The sequence below is a fragment of the Pongo abelii genome, chromosome 9, assembly GCF_028885655.2.
Source record: "Pongo abelii isolate AG06213 chromosome 9, NHGRI_mPonAbe1-v2.0_pri, whole genome shotgun sequence".
In the NCBI taxonomy this organism is placed as follows: Eukaryota; Metazoa; Chordata; class Mammalia; order Primates; family Hominidae; genus Pongo; species Pongo abelii.
The window spans coordinates 35953385-35976165 of NC_071994.2; the positions used below are offsets into that span (position 1 = coordinate 35953385).

Genomic DNA, 22781 nt, shown 5'->3' on the forward strand with positions numbered 1-22781 from the left:
CATGGCTGGGCGCGGGGGCTTATGCCTATAATTCCAGCACCTTGGGAGACCAAGGTGGGCGGATCACCTAAGGTCAGGAGTTCGAGATCAGCCTGGCCAACATGGTGAAACCCTGTCTCTACTAAAAATACAAAAATTAGCTGGGCATGGTGGCGGGCACCTGTAATCCAAGCTACTTGGGAGGCTGAGGCAGAAGAATCTCTTGAACCTTAGAGGCAGAGGCTGCAGTGAGCCAAGATCACGCCACTGCACTCCAGACTGGGCGACAGAGCACGACTCCATTTAAAAAAAAAAAAAGACATAAACATGATATTAAATTTGAAAGTTAAAATGTATTTCTGTGTTTTTTATTAAAATTATTTTATAGTTTTTATATGTACATTTTATATTTTAACATATTTTAATTGTTAAGAACATATAACAATAATGGTTACATTGAAGTGTTTATTAGATTAGTGTCCATGCATACCTTATCATTAAAGAATCTTTGATGAACTTTATCAAGTTTCTGAACATTAGAATCACAGGATTTTATGAAGTCTTCTAGTCAAGCTACTCAAAAAACTGAAACTTAGACAAGCTAACTGCCATATCCAAAGTGTATCAAGTGAAATAGCTAGTACTATAACCCATTTCTGATTTTTAAGAGCAATATTATTTATTATTCAAAACTTCTCTTAATATTACTTTTTCTTAAATTTTAATTCCTAATGTGTCCTGTCTTAAAAATGATTTAACATAACCATTATTTCCTACTTGGAGTAATTAGTATCAGACTGGCCATTCCATTCTATACAACTGAAAAACTGGACAAAATATGTGACAACAATTTTTAGGTATTAGACAACAGGACGCATCAGCTGTAATGCCTAAGAGAAGGGGAAAAGTTGAAGTGAGTCCTAAAGTTCACTATGTCTTTGTACCTGGAGACAATTTATGGATCGTAGTAGAGAGAGAGAGAGGGAGGGAGGGAAAGAGTGAGAGAGAGAGAGAAGAGAGAATCTAAGAAAAGCACAGTGTTTCCCATAAACTGAAAAGAAAGACATCAAAGTTCTAGGTAGCTGAAATTTGCAGGGCAATACCATAAGAGGGAGCTATTTGTAGAATAGTTCTCAAATTTTGTGTAAGCATCCCCTCATGTCTTTGGCTGACTATTAAGTTGCTTATGCATAGGGTGAACTCCACAAGGCCTGACACAAACAACTGCCAGGAAAAGAACAGCTAATTAGGATGTAAAAGGGAAACAAGTATGGGAGTATGTGCAGGGTAAGGAGGCATTTGCATTTTGACCAGTTGGAGAGGAGAGGTCTTGTTGAACTTGTTAAACAAATTGATGAAGATTCCAGTAAAGGTAATTTATATCCAGAAGAAAAGTTGGTCAATAGAAACAGACCCCAAAATAGAGTTAACAGAAAAAGACATTTAAACAGTGATTATAAATATGTTCACGTATTAAAAAAAAACATGAATATAATGCGAAGAGAACTGGAAACTTAAAATAGAACCAATGGAACTTCTAGTTCTAAAAAATACAATATCTTAACTGCAAAAAAACAAACAAAAAAAACAAAACCTGGGTTTAACAGCAGGTTAGATATTAGAGGAGAAAAGATCTGTGAACTACAAGACAGGGCAATAAAGCTATCCAAACTGCAGTGTAGAGAAGCAGAAGGAAAAGGCTGAAAACAAGGACTGAGTGTCAGTAACTTGTGGGATTGTATCAGTGAGTCTAATAGACGTATAATTGGAGCCCTAGAAAGACTGAGAAGGCTGTGAATATTTGAAGTAATAACGGCCAGAATTTTTCCTGAGTTCATGGTTCATGGAAAACAACTCACGTATCTAAGAAGCTCAATGCACCTCTAGCAGAAAGATAGATTAAGGACATAAATCACATTGCTGTAAACAGTGATAAATAGAAAAGCTTAAAAGCAACCAGAGGGGAGGAAACACATTACAGGGATACATATGTAAGAATAAAAGCTGACTTCTCTTTAGAAATAATGCAAGACAGAAGATAGCAGATATCTTTAAAGTGTGGAGAGAGATAATATGCTTAAAGCGCTGAAAGAAAAAACTGGTTATCTTATTATTTTATATTACAGTGAAAATATCTTAAAAAAAATCTTTGAAATAAAAGCATTCTCAGGCAAACGGCATATGAAGCACATGTGTCCAGCAGACCTAAACTATGAGAAATATTAAAGGATATTTTTCACTGGAAGAAAATGATACCGGAAACAAATTTGGGTATGCACAAAGAAATTATTTTAAATGTACCTGGTACATTCACTTTTATAGACCCTTTGCTGCTTATTGAGCCATTCCCACTACATTTAAAAGGATTAAAATTATTTTAAGTATGTTTCCTGGCTCCAAAAGAATTAAATTAGAAATAAATAAACAAATATATCAGGTCACTCACTCTCCAGCTGTGGAGAGTTGTTTAATGTAGACATTAAACTCCCTTTCATATATTTATCTTAATCGATTATATTTAATATTATATATATTGTCCCTTAATAGACATTATATATATTATCTTTGATAGACATTAAACTCCCTTTCATATATACACCTATCCTATTAATCTTGTCCTTCTAGATATAGAACTCTAATACAACATAAATTACCAAAACTGAGACAGAAGAAAATTTGTATCTCAAAATCTCTGTATGTATTAAATAAATCAAATTTATAATTAAAAACTTTTCAAAAAACAAAATTCCAAGACCAAATGATCTCATTGTTGAATTTTATCAACCTTTCATGAGAAAATAGTATCAGTTGTACACAAACCTTTTAGAAAATAGAGAAAACAGGAAAACTTCCCCTCTCACATGATGAGACTAGCATTATGAAGACATTACTAGAAAAGAAAATTCATACCAACATCCTCCTAATCATAGATGCAAAATTCCTTCATAAAGTATTAACAAATCAAATCCAACAATACATCATGATCAAGTGAGTTTTATCCCAGGAATGCAAAGTTGGTGTATTAGTCTGTTTTCATGCTGCTGATAAAGACATACCTGAGACTGGGCAATTTACAAAAGAAAGAGATTTATTGGACTTACAGTTCCACATGACTGAGGAAGCCTCATAATCATTGTGGAAGGCAAATGGCACGTCTCACATGGTGGTGGCAAGAGAGAGAACGAAAGCCAAGCGAAACAGTTTCCCCTTATCGAACCATCAGGTCTTGTGAGACTTATTCACAACCACAAGAACAGTATGGGCGAAACTGCCCGCGTGATTCAATTATCTCCCACTGTGTCCCTCCCACAAAATGGAATTATGGGAGTACAATTCAAGATGAGATATGGGTGGGGACACAGAGCCAAACCATATCAGTTGGTTTAACAACAGACAATGTAGTTGACCGCCTTAAGAGAATATGGAAAAAGCCATATGCTCATTTCAGTAGCTATTGGAGAGGAATTTGACAAAATTTAATATTCACTTATTAAAAAAACAAAAAAAATTTTCATAGCTAACTTGAAATAGAAGGGAATTTCTTCAATCTGGTCAAGAATGTCTACTAAACACTGATTTAACTGCATACCTAATGATGAAAGACTGAACTGTTTTCCTCTAAGATCAGGATCAAGGCAAAGATGTCCTCTCTTTTCATTTCAGCTTAACATGCTATTGGGGGCCCTACCCTGTGATAAGGCAAGAAAAAAGCAGTAAAAAGGGCATAAATTTGAAAGGAAGAAATAAAAACTATTTTATTTATAGACAATGTGATAAGAACATCAAATACCTTAAAGGACCTATATAAAAGCTAGTAGAACTAAGGAATACATTCAGCAAATTTGGAGGATACAAGGTCAGTTAAATTCTATATGCTAGTGACAATTAGAAAATGAAATTTAAGGAGAGTGGGACGTCTAGCTTCAGAGCGGGAACCTTCGTTGTGACGAAAAAGGGAATTAAATATGGGTGATGTTGAGAAAGGCAAGAAGAGTTTTTGTTCAGAAGTGTGCCCAGTGCCACACCATGGAAAAGGGAGGCAAGCACAAGACTGGGCCTAATCTCCATGGTCTCTTCAGGCAGAAGACAGGTCAGGCCATTGTATTCACTTACACAGATGCCAGTAAAAACAAAGGCATCACCTGGGGAGAGGATACACTGATGAAGTATTTGGAGAGTCCCAAGAAGTACATCCCTAGAATAAAAATGATCTTTGCCGGCATTAAGAAGAAGGCAGAAAGGGAAGACTTGTTAGCTTGTCTTAAAAAAGCTACTAAATGAGTAATAATTTGCCACTGCCTTATTTATTACAAAACAGAAATGTCTCATGACTTTTTTATGTGTACCATACTTTAATAGATTTCATACACCAGAATTCAGGTCATGAATAACTGACAGAATATTTTGTTGGGCAGTCCTGATTTAAAACTAAGACTAGCTTCTGGTTAAATGAATATGTTCAGTTTTTGAATTTTAATAGTAATTCCAATTCAGTAAATGCTATCACTGTTTACCCCTTCTAAAGCTATGATTAGACTTCATTAATAATGTTCACCTTTTCACAAAGATGGTGAGTGCCATCTTAAAACTTACTGGTGATTGGTTTTATATTTAGATTTATATAACTGGTTATGTGAATATATTTAAATACTGGGGAAATTCCTTCACTGTCTCAGAACCAAGCAAGATTCACCTGTGTTTTGTGTTCATTTGCCTCTTAAAGGCAAGGGTTGAAGATAGATAAGGTAGCAACGTCTACTTTATATTTTTGGCCCTAACTATGCCAATCTAATTACAATTCCCTGTATTTAAAATGGTTCCTTTTACTTACTGAAAGGAATTTTAGTGTGGTTTATGTGTAATATATCAAAGGTTATTTAACACTTCTCACATTTTATAGATGATCTATAAGGTCATATGCTTCTAAAATAGCAAGTTTTTTATGTTTAAATTGAGTTTATTTTAGGCAGGCAAAATTGATTTAATGTTTGAGAAATAATTTTATGTAATTCCTATTACATAATAAAAAATTACAGATAACCTTTTATTATTATTATTATTTTAATTTATTATACTTTAAGTTCTGGGATACATGTGCAGAATGTTCAGGTTTATTACTTAGGTATACACGTGCCATGGTGGTTTGCTGCGCCCATCAACCCGTCATCTACATTAGGTATTTCTCCTGATGTTATCCCTCCCCTAGCCCCCCAGCCCCTGACAGGCTGTGGTATGTGATGTTCCCCTCCCTGTGTCCGTGCGTTCTCATTGTTCAGCTCTCACCTATGAGTGAGAACATGTGGTGTTTGGTTTTCTGTTCTTGTGTTAGTTTTCTGAGAATGATGGTTTCATCCATGTCCCTGCAAAGGACATGAACTCATCCTTTTTTATGGCTGCATAGTGTTCCATGGTGTATATGTGCCACATTTTCTCTATCCAGTCTATCATTGATGAGCATTCGGGTTGGCTTCAAGTCTTCGCCATTGTGAACAGTGCCACAATAAACATACATGTGCATGTGTCTTATAAACTTCCTTCTTAAATTCTTTACAATCTAAGTCAAACTAAGTGATAATTTAGGATTGTCTTTAAACAGCCATTCAGAAACATAAAACTGTATAACTGCTGTGTATTTGTGATCGGGAATAGTGCTTTTGCCAACTTAAAAGGATTAAAATAGAGGAGATATACACACAAAAAAATAAAAAAAGAAAATGAAATGTAAAAATCCAATACCACAACACTCAAACACATGAAATACTTAACTATTCATTTAACACAATATGTGCAAGACTTATACAGTGAAAACAACAAATAATTGCTGAGAGAAATGAAAGAAGGCCCAAGAGATATACTATGTTCATGGACTGGAAACTTCAAAATTATTATGATGCCAATTTCCTGCAAATTGATCTATATAGTCAACACAATACTCACCAAAATTCAACCAGTCTTTTCTTTGAGGAAAGGGGCATAAATTGGCAAGACATTTCTAAAATATATGTGGAAATGCTAGAAATGCAAAGGAATTAGATAGCCAAATCAGTTTTAAACAAGAACGAATTTGGAGGATTTATACTACCTGATTTCTTTTAAAAAGTTGTATTTTAGTATTTATTTATTATTATTGCTATTTATTTTTTAAATTGACAAATAAAAATTGTATATATTTATGGTATACTACATGATGATTTGAAATATGCCTACATTGTGGAATGGAGAAACCAAGCTGATTAACAGTTGAATTACTTTAGATACTTATCTTTTTTTGTCATAAAAATACATAAAATCTACTTTCTAGGCAATTTTCAAGTATATAATATACTGTTATTAACTATAGTCACCATGATATACAATCATTCTCTTGAACTCATACCTCCTGTCTGACTGAAATTTTGTGTACTTTAGCCAATATCTTCCCAGTCCTCCCACTCCCCCTGCAGTCTCCTGTAATCACCATTCTACTCTCTGCTTCTGTGAGTTTGACTTTTTTAGTTTTCACATATAAGTGAAATCATGTGGTATTTGTGTTTCTGTGCCTGGCTTATTTCACTTAACATAATGCCCTCCAGGTTCATCCATGTTGCTGCAAATGACAAGAGTTTCTCCTTTTTAAAGGTGGAATAGTATTCCATTTACACTACCTGTTTTCAACATCTATTATAAAGCTAAAATAATCAAAATAGGATGTTATGGGAATACGAATACACATAAAGAGCAAAGAAACAAAATGGAGAGTTCAGAAATAGACCCACACATACGTGGGTAAATCATTCTTGATAGAGTGATTCAATGGGGAAAAAGACAGTGTTTTTGATAAATATTGCTGAAACAATTGGATATTTCTGTGTGATAAGAACTTACCTCACAACCATTCATGAAAATTGATTTAAATTGATCGCAGATCTTATTATAAAGAACAAAACTATACTAATTCTCGGAAAAAACGTGGGAGAAAACCTTTGCAACCTTGGGTAGGTAAATATTTCTTAGGACACGAAAAATATGAACAAAAATTGATTATACTTTGTCTGAATCAAAAAACTTTTGCTCTTGTAAATACAGCATTATAAAAATGAAAAGGCAAGCCACAGAATGAGAGAAAATATCCAGAAAACACGTATTTAACAAAAAACTTTGGTTCAGAATATATAAACACTTCTGAAACCTCAACAGTAAGAAAACAAACAACTCAATACAAAAATAGGTCAAAAGATGTGAATGAGGCATTTTACTAAGAAGACATAGAAATCAACCATTAGCACATGAAAAGATGCTCAATATTATTAATCATCAAGGAAATGCAATTAAATCCATGGAGTTACCACTATACACACATTAGAATGACTAATATTTAAAAGACTGACAATACCAAGTGGGTGAAAATGTGGAGAAATGGCAAATCTTATATTTAGCTGATAAGAATGCAAAATGATACAGCCACTGGGCAAAACAGTTTGATACTTTCATATAAAGTTAAGCTTACACTTAAAACAATCCTGCAATCTCATTTTTAGATATATACCAAGATAAATAACATATGTCAACACAAAAACTTCTAAGTGAATGTTCATAGTTGTTTTATTTGCAATTAGCCAAACTACAGACAGTAAAAAAGTCCATATACTTGTGAATGGATAAAAGATTATGATATATTTATGTCAAGGACTATTTTTCAACAATAAAAAGGAACGAGCATTGTGGTAAATGAATGAAACCAGGTACAAAATATTATATGCCATGAAATTGTAGAACAGACAAACAATTCTCTAATGAAAAAAAAACAGATTATTGGTGACTTAGGTCCAGGAGTATTGAGTTATAATTGGAAAAGAACATGAGGAATTTTGGAAGGTGGTAGGAATATTCTATATATTCACTGTGGTAGTTACACACGGATATACATTGTTTTACCTGCATCAACTGCACCTACTTAAAATAGGTACAGTTTATTTCATGTACATCATAAACCAATAGAGTAGATTTTAAAAACAAACAAAAATAATAATATGATTAGAATTGTAATCTGGTTCATTTAATTATTCTTAAGAAAATTTCCTCTGGTTATCTACTTCTCATTCACATTCTAAAAATAAAATACCAAAACACCACAGAACACAAATTCATGAGAAATAGTTGCCTTTTCAAATCATATTTATGTTCATTACTAGTGCAAGCAAATAACTAGATTTGGTGTGCATTCTTTCACTTATCTTTATGAGAATAAGACAAATAACAGGCCAGCATATTTAGCTCTAGGATTTTATTCAGAAAAGTACCTTTAAGGTACTTAATAAGATGGGTACAAATTTAGCCCAATCTTCTGGCATTTTCTGGTTAACATAATGATAATAATTTTGATTATAAGTCATTTTTGTAAAACGTTGGCCTGAGCAGAGACTTATGCCATGGCATTTTATTACATTTTAATTCTTTGAAAATTCATAAACTATTTGACAGCCTTTCAGTTAGCAAAAAAAAAAAATTCTATAAAAACAGATTCCCTTTCTCAAAATAATCATAATAAATGGTAGTTCTCTTCTACTGAGCAAGTACAATTAATTGCCAAAGGTGAAGTATTTTTAGTAATCCAAATGATTAGTTTCACAATTATCCATTCATTTTCATAATTTTCAGCTTGATAAATTTCATCTAAAATTATTCCCTAGATTTTTAATTAAATGGTTTGCTTTTTAGGTTTATATAGTGAATACTGTTGTAATCTATTTGGTATACAAATACTCACTGAATTAGCTGAATAGATTTTCATCATTTGAGGAACATGGGACAAAAAAATGTATTTTTCTGTCAGTTAGGATGACTTTAGCTGCAAATAACAGATTCCTGATTCAAACAGACTTAAGCAAAAAGGAAGCAAGAAATCCAGAGGTAGGGCAGCACCAAGCATAGTATGACAGAATTCCAGCTGTGATCGCTACAGTTTTCTGGAGTTTCTACTCTTTCATATGTTGGTAACAAGATGGCTGCACAGCCAGGTATAACTATATACAGAGGCACAAAAGGACCATCTCTTCTCTATGAATGATTAAGCCTTTCCCAGAAGCCCCTGCTTATGTCTTACCGGCCAGAACTGGGTTATGTGTCCATCTTAAGCCATTCACTGACAAGGGGTGTGAGACTACAATAGGTAATTTAGACACATCAAGATAATTGTAGGCTGGGCACAGTGGCTCTTTGGGAGGCCGACGAAGGTGGAACACCTGAGGTCAAGAGTTCAAGACCAGCCTGACCAACATGGAGAAACCCTGTCTCTACTAAAAATACAAAATTAGCTGGGTGTGGTGGTGCACACCTGTAATCCCAGCTATTCGGGAGGCTGAGGCAGGAGAATCACTTGAACCCAGGAGGCAGAGGTTGCAGTGAGCCGAGATCAAGCCATTGCACTCCAGCCTAGGCAACAAGAGCAAAACTCTGTCTCAAAAAAACAGAAAAGCAAACAACAACAACAACAACAACAGAAAGATAATTGTAGTCTTCCTTGAGTCAAAAGGGAGAAGATTGTATACCTAAACAAAATCAGTATAGTAAGGATGAGGGTGGAGAATGGATATTGGATAGGTAGCCAACAGTGTTACTACACACGTGAAGAGGTTTTCTTATTTTATTTCCTAGGACTTGCAAAAAGTCAGTGCTCTGGTACTAAAAAGAATTGGTTTATTTGAAAAAAATTCTTCTGGAATTATGCATACTTTACAGCATAATTTTATAAAAGCAGTCAGAATTTTTTGCTAGCTTATCAGAATCTTGATCAAAAGATATTTATACTAAAATGAGTTTAAATTAGAAATAATATATATTAACTCTTTTACTCATTAATTCAAAATATTTTTTGACTACTAATGTCTGCCAAGTACCTGGATATGGTGGTGAGCAAAACCAACCATGGCCTTGTTCTCATGGAACTTTTAGTCTAGTGGTGGACAAAGAGATTTGTAAAATAAAGCCGGGTGTGGTGGCTCACACCTGTAATCCCAGCACTTTGGGAGGCTTAAGCAGGTGGATCATGAGGTCAGGAGTTCAAGACCAGCCTGGCAAACATAGTGAAACCCTATCTCTACTAAAAATACAAAATTAGCTTAGCATGGTGGCATATGCCTGTAGTCCCAGCTACTTGGGAGACTGAGGCAGGAGAATCACTTGAATCTGGGAGGCAGATGTTTCAGTGAGCAGAGACCGTGCCATTGCACTCCAGCCTGGCTGACAGAGTGAGACTCTGTCTCAAAAAAAAAAAAAAAAGACATTTGTGAAACGATCATATCATTAAATGTGTGTGGAGTAGGTGGCATAAGGAAGGCTTCTTTCCTTTCCTGTGAGGCTACTCTCCCCTTTCATATGCTGACCTTTCAATTCCTGGAATACATCCTGCTTGCTCTGCCATGGAGCCTTTTCATATGCTGTGTTCTCTGAAATAGTTCCCCACTCTCAATATCCTCCACTTGTTTCCAGATAAATCCAGTTTATCTTTTCTCAGAAGCCTTCCTTATGCCACCTACTCCACATTTAATGATATGATCATTTTATAAATGTCTTTGTCCAGCACTAGACTGAAAGCTCCATGAGAGCAAGAACCTGGCTGGTTTTACTCACTGCCAAATCCAGGCACTTGGAAGATAGTAGTAGTCAATAATATTTTGAATTGATGAATAAAAGAAACATATCAATTTGGGAGTTGTCAGTATGTAAATGGAAGATGAAATGTTAGGGTACCATTTAGACTGCCTTAAGAGAGGGGCAGAAAGAAGGCTAGGACTTATCTTGATAAGCCCCAGTGAATGAATATGCATGATCCTATGAAGAAGACCAGAAAGCAGGAGAAAAAATAGTGGATTCTTGTATCTCAGGATTTGTTCATGCTTGATATGGTTTGGTTGTGTCCCCACCCAAATCTCATCTTTAATTCCCACATGTTGTGGGAGGGACCCCGGTGGGAGGTAATTGAGTCATGGGGGTGGGTCTTTCACATGCTATTCTCATGATAGTTAGTCTCATGCAATCTGATGGTTTTATAAGGAGGAGTTTCCCTGCACAAGCTCTCTCTCTGCCTGCTGCCATCCATGTAAGACATGACTTGCTCCAATTTGCCTTCTACCATGAGTGTGAAGCCTCCCAGCCATATGGAACTGTAAGCCCACTAAACCTCTTTCTTTTATAAATTGCCCACTCTTGGGTATGTCTTTCTCAGCAGCGTGACATGGACTAATACAGTAAATTGGTACCAAGAGTGGGGTGCTGCTGTAGATACCTGAAAATGTGGAAGCGACTTTCGAACTGAGTAACAGTTAGGGGTTGAAACAGTTTGGAGAGCTCAAAAGAAGATAGGACAAAATTGGAAAGTTTGGAGCTCCCTAGAAACTTGTTGAATGGCTTTGACCAAAATGCTGATACCGATATGGACAATGAAGTCCAGGTTGAGGTGGTCTCAAATGGAGATAAGGAACTTGTTGGGAACTGGAGCAAAGGTGACTTGTTATATTTTAGCAAAAAGACTTCTGGTATGGTGCCCCTGCCCTAGAGATTTGTGGAACTTTGAACTTGAGAGAGACGATTTAGGGTATCTGGTGGAAGAAATTTCTAAGCAGCAAAGCATTCAAGATGTGACTTGGGTACCTTTAAAAGCATTCAGTTTTATAAAGGAAGCAGAGCATAAAAGTTTGGAAAATTTGCAGCCTAACAATTCAATAGAAAACAAAATCCCATTTTCTGAGGAGAAATTCAATCCGGCTGCAGAAATTTGTATAAATAATGAGGAGCTGAATGTTAATCCCCAAGACAATGGGGAAAATGTCTCCAGGGCATGTCAGAGGTCTTCATAACAATGCCTCCCATCACAAGCCTGGAGGCCTAGGAGGAAAAAATGGTTTCGTGGGCCGGGGCCAGGGTCCCATACTACATTGCAGTCTAGGGACTTGGGCACCAAGTCCTGCATCCCAGCTGCTCCAGCCATGGCTGAAAGGGGCCAATGTAGAGTTCAGGCCATGGCTTCAGAGAGTGCAAGCCCCAAGCCTTAGCAGCTTGTGAGTCCCTACACAGAGTTCCTACTGGGGCACTGCCTAGTGGACCTGTGAGAAGAAGGCCACCATCCTCTAGACCTCAGTATGGTAGATCCACTGACAACTTGCACCAGGCATCTGGAAATGCTTCAGACATTCAACACCAGCCCATGAAAGCAGCCAGGAGGGAGGCTGTGCCCTGCAAAGCTGCAGGAGTAGAACTGCCCAAGACCATGGGAACCCACTTCTTGCATCAGCATGACCTGTATGTGAGACATGGAGTCAAAGGAGATCATTTTGGAGTTTTAAGATTTGACCACCCTGTTGGATTTTAGACTTGCATGGGGCCTGCAGCCCATTTGTTTTCGCCAATTTCTCCCATTTGGAACAGCTGTATTTATCCAATGCCTGTACCCCCATTTTATCTAGAAAGTAATTAACTTGCTTTTTATTTTAATTTACTGGCTCATAGGTGGAAGGGACTTTCTTTGTCTCAGATGAAACTTTGGACTGTGGACTTTTGAGTTAATGCTAAAATGAATTAAGACTTTGGGGGACTGTTGGGAAGGCATCATTGGTTTCAAAATGTGAAGACATGAGATTTGGGAGGGGCCATGAGATTTGGGAGGGGTGCATGAGATTTGAGAGGTGAAATGATATGGTTTGGCTATGTCCCCACCCAAATCTCATATTGAATTTCCATATGTTGTGGGAGGGACCTGGTGGGAGGTAATTGAGTCATGGTGGCAGGTCTTTCCCGTGCTGTTCTTGTGATAGTGAAAACGTCTTATCAGGTCTGGTGGTTTTTTTTTTTTTTAGATGGAGTCTCACCCTGTCAACCAGGCTGGAGTGCAATGGCATGATCTTGGCTCACTTGCAGCCTCTGCCTGCTGGGTTCAAGTGATTCTCCCACCTCAGCCTCCTGAGTAGCTGGGATTACAGGTGCCCGCCACCACACCCAGCTAATTTTTGTATTTTTAGTAGAGATGGGGAATCAACCATGTTGGCCAGGCTGGTCTCAAACTCCTGACCTCGTGATCTGCCTGCCTTGGCCTCCCAAAGTGCTGGGATTACAGGCATGAGCTACCATGCCTGGCCTGAGGTCTGATGGTTTTATAAGGAGAAGTTTCCCTGCAGAAGCTCTCTCTCTGCCTGCTGCCATCCATGTAAGATGTGACTTGCTCTTCCTTGCCTTCCACCATTATTGTGAGGCCTCCCCAGCCATGTGGAACTGTAAGTCCACTAAACCTCTTTCTTTTGTAAATTGCCCAGTCTCGGGTATGTCTTTATCAGCAGCATGATAATGGACTAATACAATGCTCATACAAGTAAGAATTTTAAAATGTCCTTTGAATTTGTCAATATAGTAGTAATTGGTAATCATTGTGAGAATTATTTCAGTGAAATGATGGTTAAAAAGCCAAACTGGAACAGGCTGAGAATGAATGGGAGAAAGGAAAAGAAACAGAGAGCATGGACAAATCTAAGACATTTAGCTGTAAAGTTGAGGAGTAGCTAGAGGGAGATATCAGGTAGGTATGGGGAGATTTAATTTTCAAGATAGAAAAGACTACATTTCAATATCAGTGGTAACAGTCTAGTTGAGAAGCAGTAGATGAATATACATGAGAGAGAAGAAATGATGGATAATATAAACTGCTTTAAAAGCTGAGAGCATACATAATTGAAAGCATAAGTGAAATATTGGCCTTAGATAGGAGCAGGAACTCTTGTAATATAACTAGAAGGAAAAAGAGTGGATGGCTGTAGAAATAAGTAGGCTTATAGCTTTGATAGCAGTAAGATGAGGCTTCAAATTTCTCTCTGACATAGGAGATCATGTCATCTGCTGAAAATGAAGAGGCAATTAGGGAAGGAAAGGCTAGGTGGAAGTAAGCAGATTAGAGATGGTTGGAAATACTCTGTGGAAAGTGGGAGAGAAATTTGACCAAAGAAATGAAATAGAAGTGGCTGGGCAGTACTGAGGGACCATGGAAGTTGGTGATCATGAATGATAGTAGTGTTGATATGTTCAATTGTGTGACTTTGTCCAGCAGCACCAGGCCTCTCAGTGTGCACACAGAGTGGAAAGTGAAGGTCGCCCAGAGTTAGGATTTTGCAAGCTATGTGTGGTAAAAGTTATCTAAGAATGAGGAAGAATGACTAGAGTTAGAGAAGATGATATGCTTGAACATCAAGATCCTGGGTGCTGGGGACAGCGCTTGTTTGTTTTTGTTCAATAAGAGGGTTGGGGAGAAATTATCTTGAAATAGCATTGTAACACCACTTTCCAAACTTGAGATTGTGTGATAGGAGAAAATAAATTCTCACCACTTGAGAGGGCTTTGAAGAAGTTAGTGACCTCAGGGGAAAGCCTAGTTTCTTTTAAAAGAGGTTGTGGATCTAGTCAAATTTGTTGATCAGGGGAGATGTTTTCAGAGTACACAATGGAAGAGTTTTAGAAATGAATAAAGGAGTTCAGGCTAATTTATACAGAACAGGAAAATATAGAGCTTCATGTGAATGTTGATGCAAAACTTTTTCCATAAAAGGCAAACAAAATAATTTTGGTTTTGCAAGCCATAAGGTCTCTGTGGCAACTATCTCAGCCTTGCTGTTATAGCATGAAAGCAGCCATAGAAAATATGTAAATGATCAAGTGCGGCTGTTTTACAAGAAAACTTTATGTACAGTACTTAAATTTGAATTTCATGTTTAAATCTATCACAAAGTATGATTCATCTTTTGATTTCTGTTTTAGGAATTCAAAATGTACAAGCCATTCTTAGCCTATAGGCCACACAGAAACAGGCTATGGACTGGAATTGGCCTTTGGACTGTAGTTTGCTAACTCCTACAGTAAAGAATCTTTTGAGGAGAGTGTGTTGGGGAAGTGTAAGTTGGGGCTTATGCTTCCAGGCATTATTAACTCATAGAACCATATTAAAAGGTTTCATGGTTCTCTGTCTTTGAGGAGAACTGACATTTTTGGGTCTAATGGCTTATTAACCTCATTCATATGACCTCCGGTGATGTTGGTCTAAGTATACTCTCTCATCTGAACTGAAGTAGTGGCAACCCAGAGGTTCTGGCCATTCCAGGAGCTGCAAACTCTGTACTAGATATGTCTGGAGGTGGAGATGACTCCCAGATCTGTAAACAAGTAGATTAAACTGAAAACATTGTGGAATATTTTTTCCAAGGTGCTTTTCAAGAAGATTCTGGTTTTACAGTATGATGATGTAAAATTTTAGTATCAGAAGAGTTTCTAAAATTTAAGCTGTATGGAATTAACAGGCCAGGTGCAGTGGTTCATGCCTGTAATCCCAGCACTTAGGGAGGCTGAGGCAGGAGGATCAGTTGAGACCAGGGGGCTTGAGACCAGCCTGGGCAACATAGCTAGGCCCCATCTCTACAAAAATTAAAAAATTAGCTAGGTGTCATGTGGTACACCTGTTGTCTCACCTGCTTGGAGGGCTGAAGACCTGGTAGGATTGCCTGAGCCTGGGAAGTTGAGGATGCAGTGAGGTGTGATCATGCCACTGCACTCCAGCCTGGGTGACAGAGCAAGACTCTGTCTCAAAGAAAAAAAAAAAAAAAAGGAATTAACAAAATGTGAATTTGTAAAAGTAATATTTTAACAAGCTTAACAGGTACAGATTAGTGGAAATGCTATTTTAATTAACCTTAATATTACAGCAAGATGACACCATAATGTACTTTTCAATTGTAAATTATAAGAATGACCTTACAAGTAGAAGCTTCATTTCAGGGCTTTTGACAGAAACTTATAGTGATACTAATTCATACCACTGATAATCTACTCTGAGAAAATGATTACTGAAGGCTGGCATTGCTTAAACACTGCAAAGATTTTTCATTCTTCAAGTAGGAAGGAATGACAGTGTTGTTCATACATTATTAAATGTTAGTGTTTGATTTTCTAATGCCAGTTTTAAAACTCATTTAACTCTTAAAACTTGCAAAAAGGTTTGGTTTGCACAGACATTTTTACTGATGTTTTAGCTCAATGAAAAGGGGAATCTTTGAGTTAGAAAGTGTTGTAACCAGTCAGAATGTCTATTATGAAAAAGTCAAAAAAACAACAGATACTGGCAAGGCTGTGGAGAAAAGGAATGCTTATACACTGTTGGTGAGAATGTAAATTAGTTCAGCTACTGTGGAAAGCAGTAAGGAGTTTTCTCAAAGAACTCAGAACTACCATTTGACCCAGCAATCCCATTACTGGTTATTTATATCCAAAAGAAAAATCATTCTGCCAAAATGATGCATGTACTCGTATGTTCATCACAGCACTGTTCTGAATAGCAAAGATATGGAATCAAGCTAGGTGCCCATCAGCAGTGGATTGGATAAAGAAAATGTGGTACATACGCACCATGGAATACTATGCAGCCATAAAAAAGAATGAAAGTATGTCCTTTGCAGCAACATGGATGCAGCTGGACACCCATTATCCTAAGCAAATTAATGCAGGAACAGAAAACCAAATACAACACGTTCTCACTTATAAGTGGGATCTAAACATTGGGTACTCATGGACATAAAGATGGCAACAGCAGACACTGTGAACTCCTACAGGGGGAGGGAAGGAGGGACTGATTTTTTTAAGACTCAAAGGCAGCAATATTTAAAATAATTTTTTTTAATTCCTGAAATTTTGGTTGAAGTAAATGGGACTACCTTCAAGTAGATTATAGTTGTACTTAGTTTAATTGGTAAATTGTAACTTTAGAGGATACTTAGATATTTGAACCTTCACTCATAACTAGGAAATATAAATTGTACCAAAGGACATCATTATACTTTTAAATACAGTAATAACTTCATAATATTAAGAAATTGAGAACTGAACATGAGGACTGGAAAGATAAGTAATTTGGGGTTGTAAAGAGGAGATTATGTCTTGCTTACGGTCTATGAGACCAACTGTAGATGCTTAATAGTATTCAGACATGATTGGCTAAGGAGCAATTTGTACTGAATTATCTCCCTTGAGTATTTTTGTCAATGAGAGTGGTGGTGAAAGTGATCCATTTTACTTTCACTCCAGTGACAGGAGAATTTTGCCAGTCAGACACCAACTGTGTTAATTAGAGTATTAAAATAAAAACAAGCATGGATCCCATGCCAATGTCAGTCAATATGTTCCACTCTTCTTTTTGTTTGAAGCCACAGACAAACTCCAGTTTCTTTTCCTGATACTTTTTTCTTATATTTTGAACATTGCTTTCCCAGCATCTTTAGTAAAGTTTTCAGTCCATGGGATGGGGGTCCTAGGTGAACTTGTGGGCAGTAGTCACTGAAGAAATTCACCCACAAGAGTAAACAAGAAGGCAGGAAGAATAACCAGGGTTATTTAGAGAATCACCAGGGTTGTTAGATTCTTTGCAAGTACTTTCTTATTTAACTAGGTAAAGCATTGATATTGCGAATGATCTTTTCCTCATAAATTAGAAAGCTCAAGAATATTCCTGGCTGGGCGTGATGGCTCACGCCTCTAATCCTAGCAATTTGGGAGGCTGAGGCAGGTGGATCACTTGAGGTTGGGAGTTCGAGAGCAGCCTGATCAACATGGAGAAACCCCGTCTCTACTAAAAATACAAAAAATTAGCTGGGTGTGGTGGTGCACGCCTGTAATCCCAGCTACCCGGGAGGCTGAGGCAGGAGAATCACTTGAACCCGGGAGACGGAGGTTGCGGTGAGCTGAGATCGTACCACTGCACTCAAGCCTGGGCGACCAGAGTGACACTCCATCTCAAAAAAAAAAAAAAAAAAATTCCTATAACATTGTTCCTAATAATGAGCAGGTATGCATTCTTGATTGTGAGAAAAATAGCAGCAATACATTGCTCTGAATTGCTTAATGCTCTGAATTGCAGCTAGTGTGCAAGAAACATGCAACCCTTTGAATGGTCATGGGAGTATGTGGTCCATGGGGACATGATTAGTTATGTATAGGAGTAGAGTAGAATAAAGGCTGAGAACCTCTGGTACATACAGCCCAAGAAAGACCAGTTTGTCAAATTAATTTGTCAGTTAAATATTTGCCTTTAAAATTCAACCTGTCTTTTGATAGAGCAACTATATAAACCAAATCAGTCACAATGTTTGAAAGCTGTTCTACAGGCTGAAAGGAAAGTACAACTTTGCCTCTATATAAACACTAAGCTATTGAAATACATACATTGTCACAAAGCTAATGAATTGGTTAAGCTAGGACTAAATTATGGGCTCCAATAATAACGTAGGGACAGAAGTGGGCAAAAAGAGACAGGTAGTATCGGCAACTGAAAGATGGTTTGAGCAGTTGAAAGATGTTCTGTTTACTATAATCATATTAGTATAATTCACATTGTCCTTCAGTAGTAGTTCTTGGTTGTGGGAAAGTAATATTATAGCTGGGAATAGTAAAAAATGGATGGCAGAGCACTTTCAATTTCAATTTGGAATATATTTTGTATTTTTAGATGAATATGGTAAGTTTCATGTTTTGGAAGTTACTTCTGAAAACCTGTTGACAACCTGCCTTAGGTTACCTGACACTCCTCAAACCCCTTCTGTTCCCTTAATTTTCCTCACCTTGTGAGTAGAACTTTTTTTCCAGCTGAAGCATGTTTAAGTCTTCCTTGAAGTTGGAAAGATCATTGCCACACTGGGTTCAAAGGGCTGCATGTAAAATAACAAGAACAGGTCATGATATTGTAATATTAAAAGAGAGTGCATATTAGAAACCATTAAAGGTAAAGTCTTTGAGACTCATATTCATGGAAAACCTGAAATGCGATTTATTAAGTTCAGTTTTTAGTACCCAAACAACATAAGTTATCAAGGTGAACTGTGATCAGACTATTTTTATTATTTATTTTGGGACATTTGGAAAACATTTAAAAGCTAAGGAAAGTAGGTACTTAAAGTCTAATTTAAATGGTAATATTCTCTCATTGTGAAATAAATGGAACATACAGAAAGTTGCAAGAATAAGATAAAAATCCCTCAGAGTTCTAAAGGTCTACCATTTATTAAATAATAGATAACCAGTATTTAATATTTGTTGCATCTTCTTTCTTTCTTTTTTACTAATACTTATGTGTTTTTTCACACACACACAGGTACAATTAGGATGTAACAATTTTAACTGCTTTTAAATTTCATATATTACAACATTTTATAAATCATTAAATTTTATTTTACAATATAATTTTTAATAGCTGTGTAGGATAGAAAAGAGTTTAAATGTGTATTCAATTTAACCAGAGTTTACTAAATTATTTATAATTTTTTTTTCCTGCACAGGTTTTAGATACTTGCACAATAAGAATGAATCTAAATTTACCAGCCAGATATTTTTATGATTTGTATGGCAGAAAAATTGAAGATATTTCAAAAGGTAAGTGGCAAAGATTTTGTAAACCATTTGATAATATTCTGAAAGACATTTATATTTTGCTTTTACTTTAAACATTTAAAAGAAAAACATATAATAAAACATAGTTTAATTATAACATGGATAAATATTCTTATACAAAGGAAAATCATGAAAGCACATTAAGATTTTAGGAATCTATTTCAACACAAGTTTGGAATTTTTAAAAAGTTGATGGGTATTTTAACCTTAGTAAACCATAATTAAATAAAAGTAATTAATACATTTTTATAATGTAACAGCCAATTTATATAGGATACAGCTTTCCAAAAACAAAAATGAGAAGTTGCGTTACTGTATGATCAGATAGATGTTTTTAAACTGTTTTGGTCAACTTCTAGAGCTTATTCAAAAGTTATGAAATGTAACAAATATACCAAACTAAATGTAGTTCAGTTAGGAACCACTAGGAAGAACTCTAGTTACCCATTACTCTCTACTAAGTGTGTATATCAGCAGTATGCTGATAAATGTTATCAACTGGCTCTGAAAAAAAAAGACCCTGATTTGTAGCACTTAGCAACTTCATGGTGTAGGTGCTCATACCATGGCCAATCTCAAGCTACCACTGAATGCAGAGTTCAGAGGGAAGGGTTTTAACTCACTGAATAAAGTATTTGGAGAAGAGATGAGAACAATTGGTTTTTGCAATCTGGTACAAGTTGGCTCCGGCACATCATTGTCCCTCAAAGTATATATCCCTTGTCACAGAATTGACAGATTAGGAATTAATTTGACAATAGAGAAATTCACTCACTAGGTTCTTGCATTATCAACTCTACTACTAGGTAGTACTTATTCTGGACCAGGCGCTATTCTAAGCTTATCACAAACATTAACTCATTTAGTTCTCAGAGAAACTGTAATTCCTATTTATTGCAGTAACTGAGGTACAGAGAAGTTAGGTAATTTGCTCAACATCACACAACTAGCAAGTGGTGGAGTTGGGATGCAAACCTTGGCAGGCTGGCTCCAGTAGCAGTGCTTTTAACCATTGTACTCTGTTGTCTCTTTCTCTTTCTGCCTCCCTCTCTCTTTCCACTTTACTGTCTTGTCTATGTCAGAACTCCATTTGTTTTCCTAGTACTTTCCATACATGATGTAATTATTGTATTGCTTTGTTACTTTTTTGTATGTATGCACCCTTCCTACCAGATGACAGACTTCCTGGGAACAGGCACTGAATAAATAGTACTTGGATTTTTGAGTGAATCTTATATCACTCTCCCACATGATCTGTTTCTACCACAATGTAACATAAAAGAGGGCAAGAACAGACACTATCTTTGTTGTAATACAAGTAATAAGCACAGTTCCTGGGACATAGCTGACACTCATAAATGTGGCATGAATGAATTAAACTGTCTACTCTTGGACATTTAGTTGGTTCCACTGTTATACTATTAAAAGTAGCTCATCTTCAGGCAAGAAAAAAGTTATGAAATGTACTTTAAAGTAATTTCATTGTCTTTGTCAAAAGAGATTAGATATCCATCTAATATCTCTAGAGGTACTGTTTTGTTTTGCTAGCCTCTGAAAAGAAATTCCACATTTGTGAGTTTAAATGTGTTATTGAAATGGTCCTATAACTTCATCCAAACTTTAACTCCATGCTTGAGGAGGGCCGAGATATTAAATAACATGCCTTTAACTGCAAGGGTAGTGATTCAGAAAACTGAAGTGATTTTGGGATGTGGCTACAGCAGATACTTCCATTTGTTTCCCATTTTCTCACTTGTACTATATAAAAGCAGACTCTTTCCTTGATTTATCATCCTTAATTAATACTTACTGAATGATAACTATGATAGTTTGATACTTACTGTTTCTAACTCAAATTTTTTGGCCAAGGATTATATATGTGTGTATTCAGAAAGTAAATTTGTTTTTCTTGGCCTTTTAAAAAATGTTTTTATTAGATATAACTATTTTTCATTTTATTACATGTTTTTATCTGAAGATTTCAAATCTCCTGTAGATACCTACCCATTATCTAGAAGGATTAGGTAAGGTTATTTATCTGAAAAACATGTAACACAAAGAATCCTTCCTTTTGTTCTTTGGGGTTAATAAGAGTGTCATTATTAAAGTTGATTTCTTTCTTTCTTGCATTTTTGTCTCCTCTTCCATTACTCTGGCTAAGATTTTCTTTATGATCAACAATATTTTGAAATTGCTCTTAAACTTGCATTAATAAAAATAAACAACATGTTTTCTTAATACCCTATCTAGACTTGAATTATTTCCAGTTCACCTGGAATTAAAACATCAGATTTGAATAAACTGCTAGATGAAACTATAAGGGATCTTCGTTAAGATGAAAGATTTATATTTAGAAAGTTTATTTTTCTCCTCCCAAATATGGTATAACAGAATTACTTATCAAAACAGGAAAGCACTGACTCTGAGACGTGATACTTCATGGATGCCAGAGGCATTCCGATTCATGCCTCATGCTTCACGTATCCCAGAAGTGTGCTATTATCACATTTTAATGCATGCCTTGCCCTCTGTTTTTGCATCCTTATAAAAGCTTATGCCAGCTGAAATTAGCCTGTGCAACCACTAACATGGGGAAGCATTACAAGTTCACTGGACTTAAAATATTTAAAGAAGCTAATCCTGTTGGAGGAACTTCCAGTCTGTAGCACCCTAGTCACTTAACATTAGGTTTTTGAACTTCTTTTTTCTTTGTTTCTATGATGTTATGCATCAAATTATTGAGGTCCCTAAACTTTTGTGTTGGATGGTTTTCTGAACTTCAACTTGGGAAAGGTCAAGTTTTATGTGAAAGTTATCTTTTAATTTAAACAAATAAATGCTCATACTCTTTTGATTTGATGTATGACTCTTTTTTTCTTGCTTTGTATCAGATCAGAAAAAATCTTTTAAAAATGTCTAATGTTAAGATCATAGCAATTACTTTTTATTTATAAGCACAGATTAGAAGTGTAATTGTACCAAGGACTAAAAGCAACAGATACACAAAATAAAAATTTTCTCCTACCTATTGCTTCTTTTTTGGAATTAGGTATACTTTCAAGTTTTCCTTCTATGCTATGAGAAATAAGCACATTTGATATAATATTAAACTACTTTTACTTTGTCAAGTAAACCTTTGAAAAGACCAACAGGATTGGCAAATTGCTTGTTTTTAGATTTTATTCTAAGCCATAGACAATTTTTTTTTTTTTTTTCCTGAGACAAGGTCTTGCTCTGTTGCCCAGGCTGGAGTGCAGTGGTGCAACCACAGCTCATTGCAGCCTTGAGCTCCCAAGCTCAAGCAATCCTCCCACCTCAGCCTCCCCAGTAGCTAGGATTACAGGTGCAGGCCACTGTGCCTA

General features: G+C 36.2%; 1 protein-coding gene and 1 pseudogene across 17 annotated transcripts in view; both read left to right on the plus strand.

Annotated features, from left to right (window-relative positions):
* Positions 1-22781, plus strand: part of DCDC1 (doublecortin domain containing 1) — a 514242-nt gene that overhangs the window by 75439 nt on the left and 416022 nt on the right. For all 17 annotated transcript variants that reach the window (XR_008511168.1, XR_008511169.1, XM_054524533.1 and 14 more), the window contains one exon: positions 19308-19401. Coding sequence is in view for 15 of the 17 variants with exons in the window: in XM_054524533.1 (XP_054380508.1) it covers positions 19308-19401 (94 nt within the window). In the remaining 2 variants the exon portion in view is untranslated. The remainder of the gene's footprint in view (positions 1-19307; positions 19402-22781) is intronic.
* On the plus strand, positions 1665-4285 carry LOC112135476 (cytochrome c-like; annotated as a pseudogene).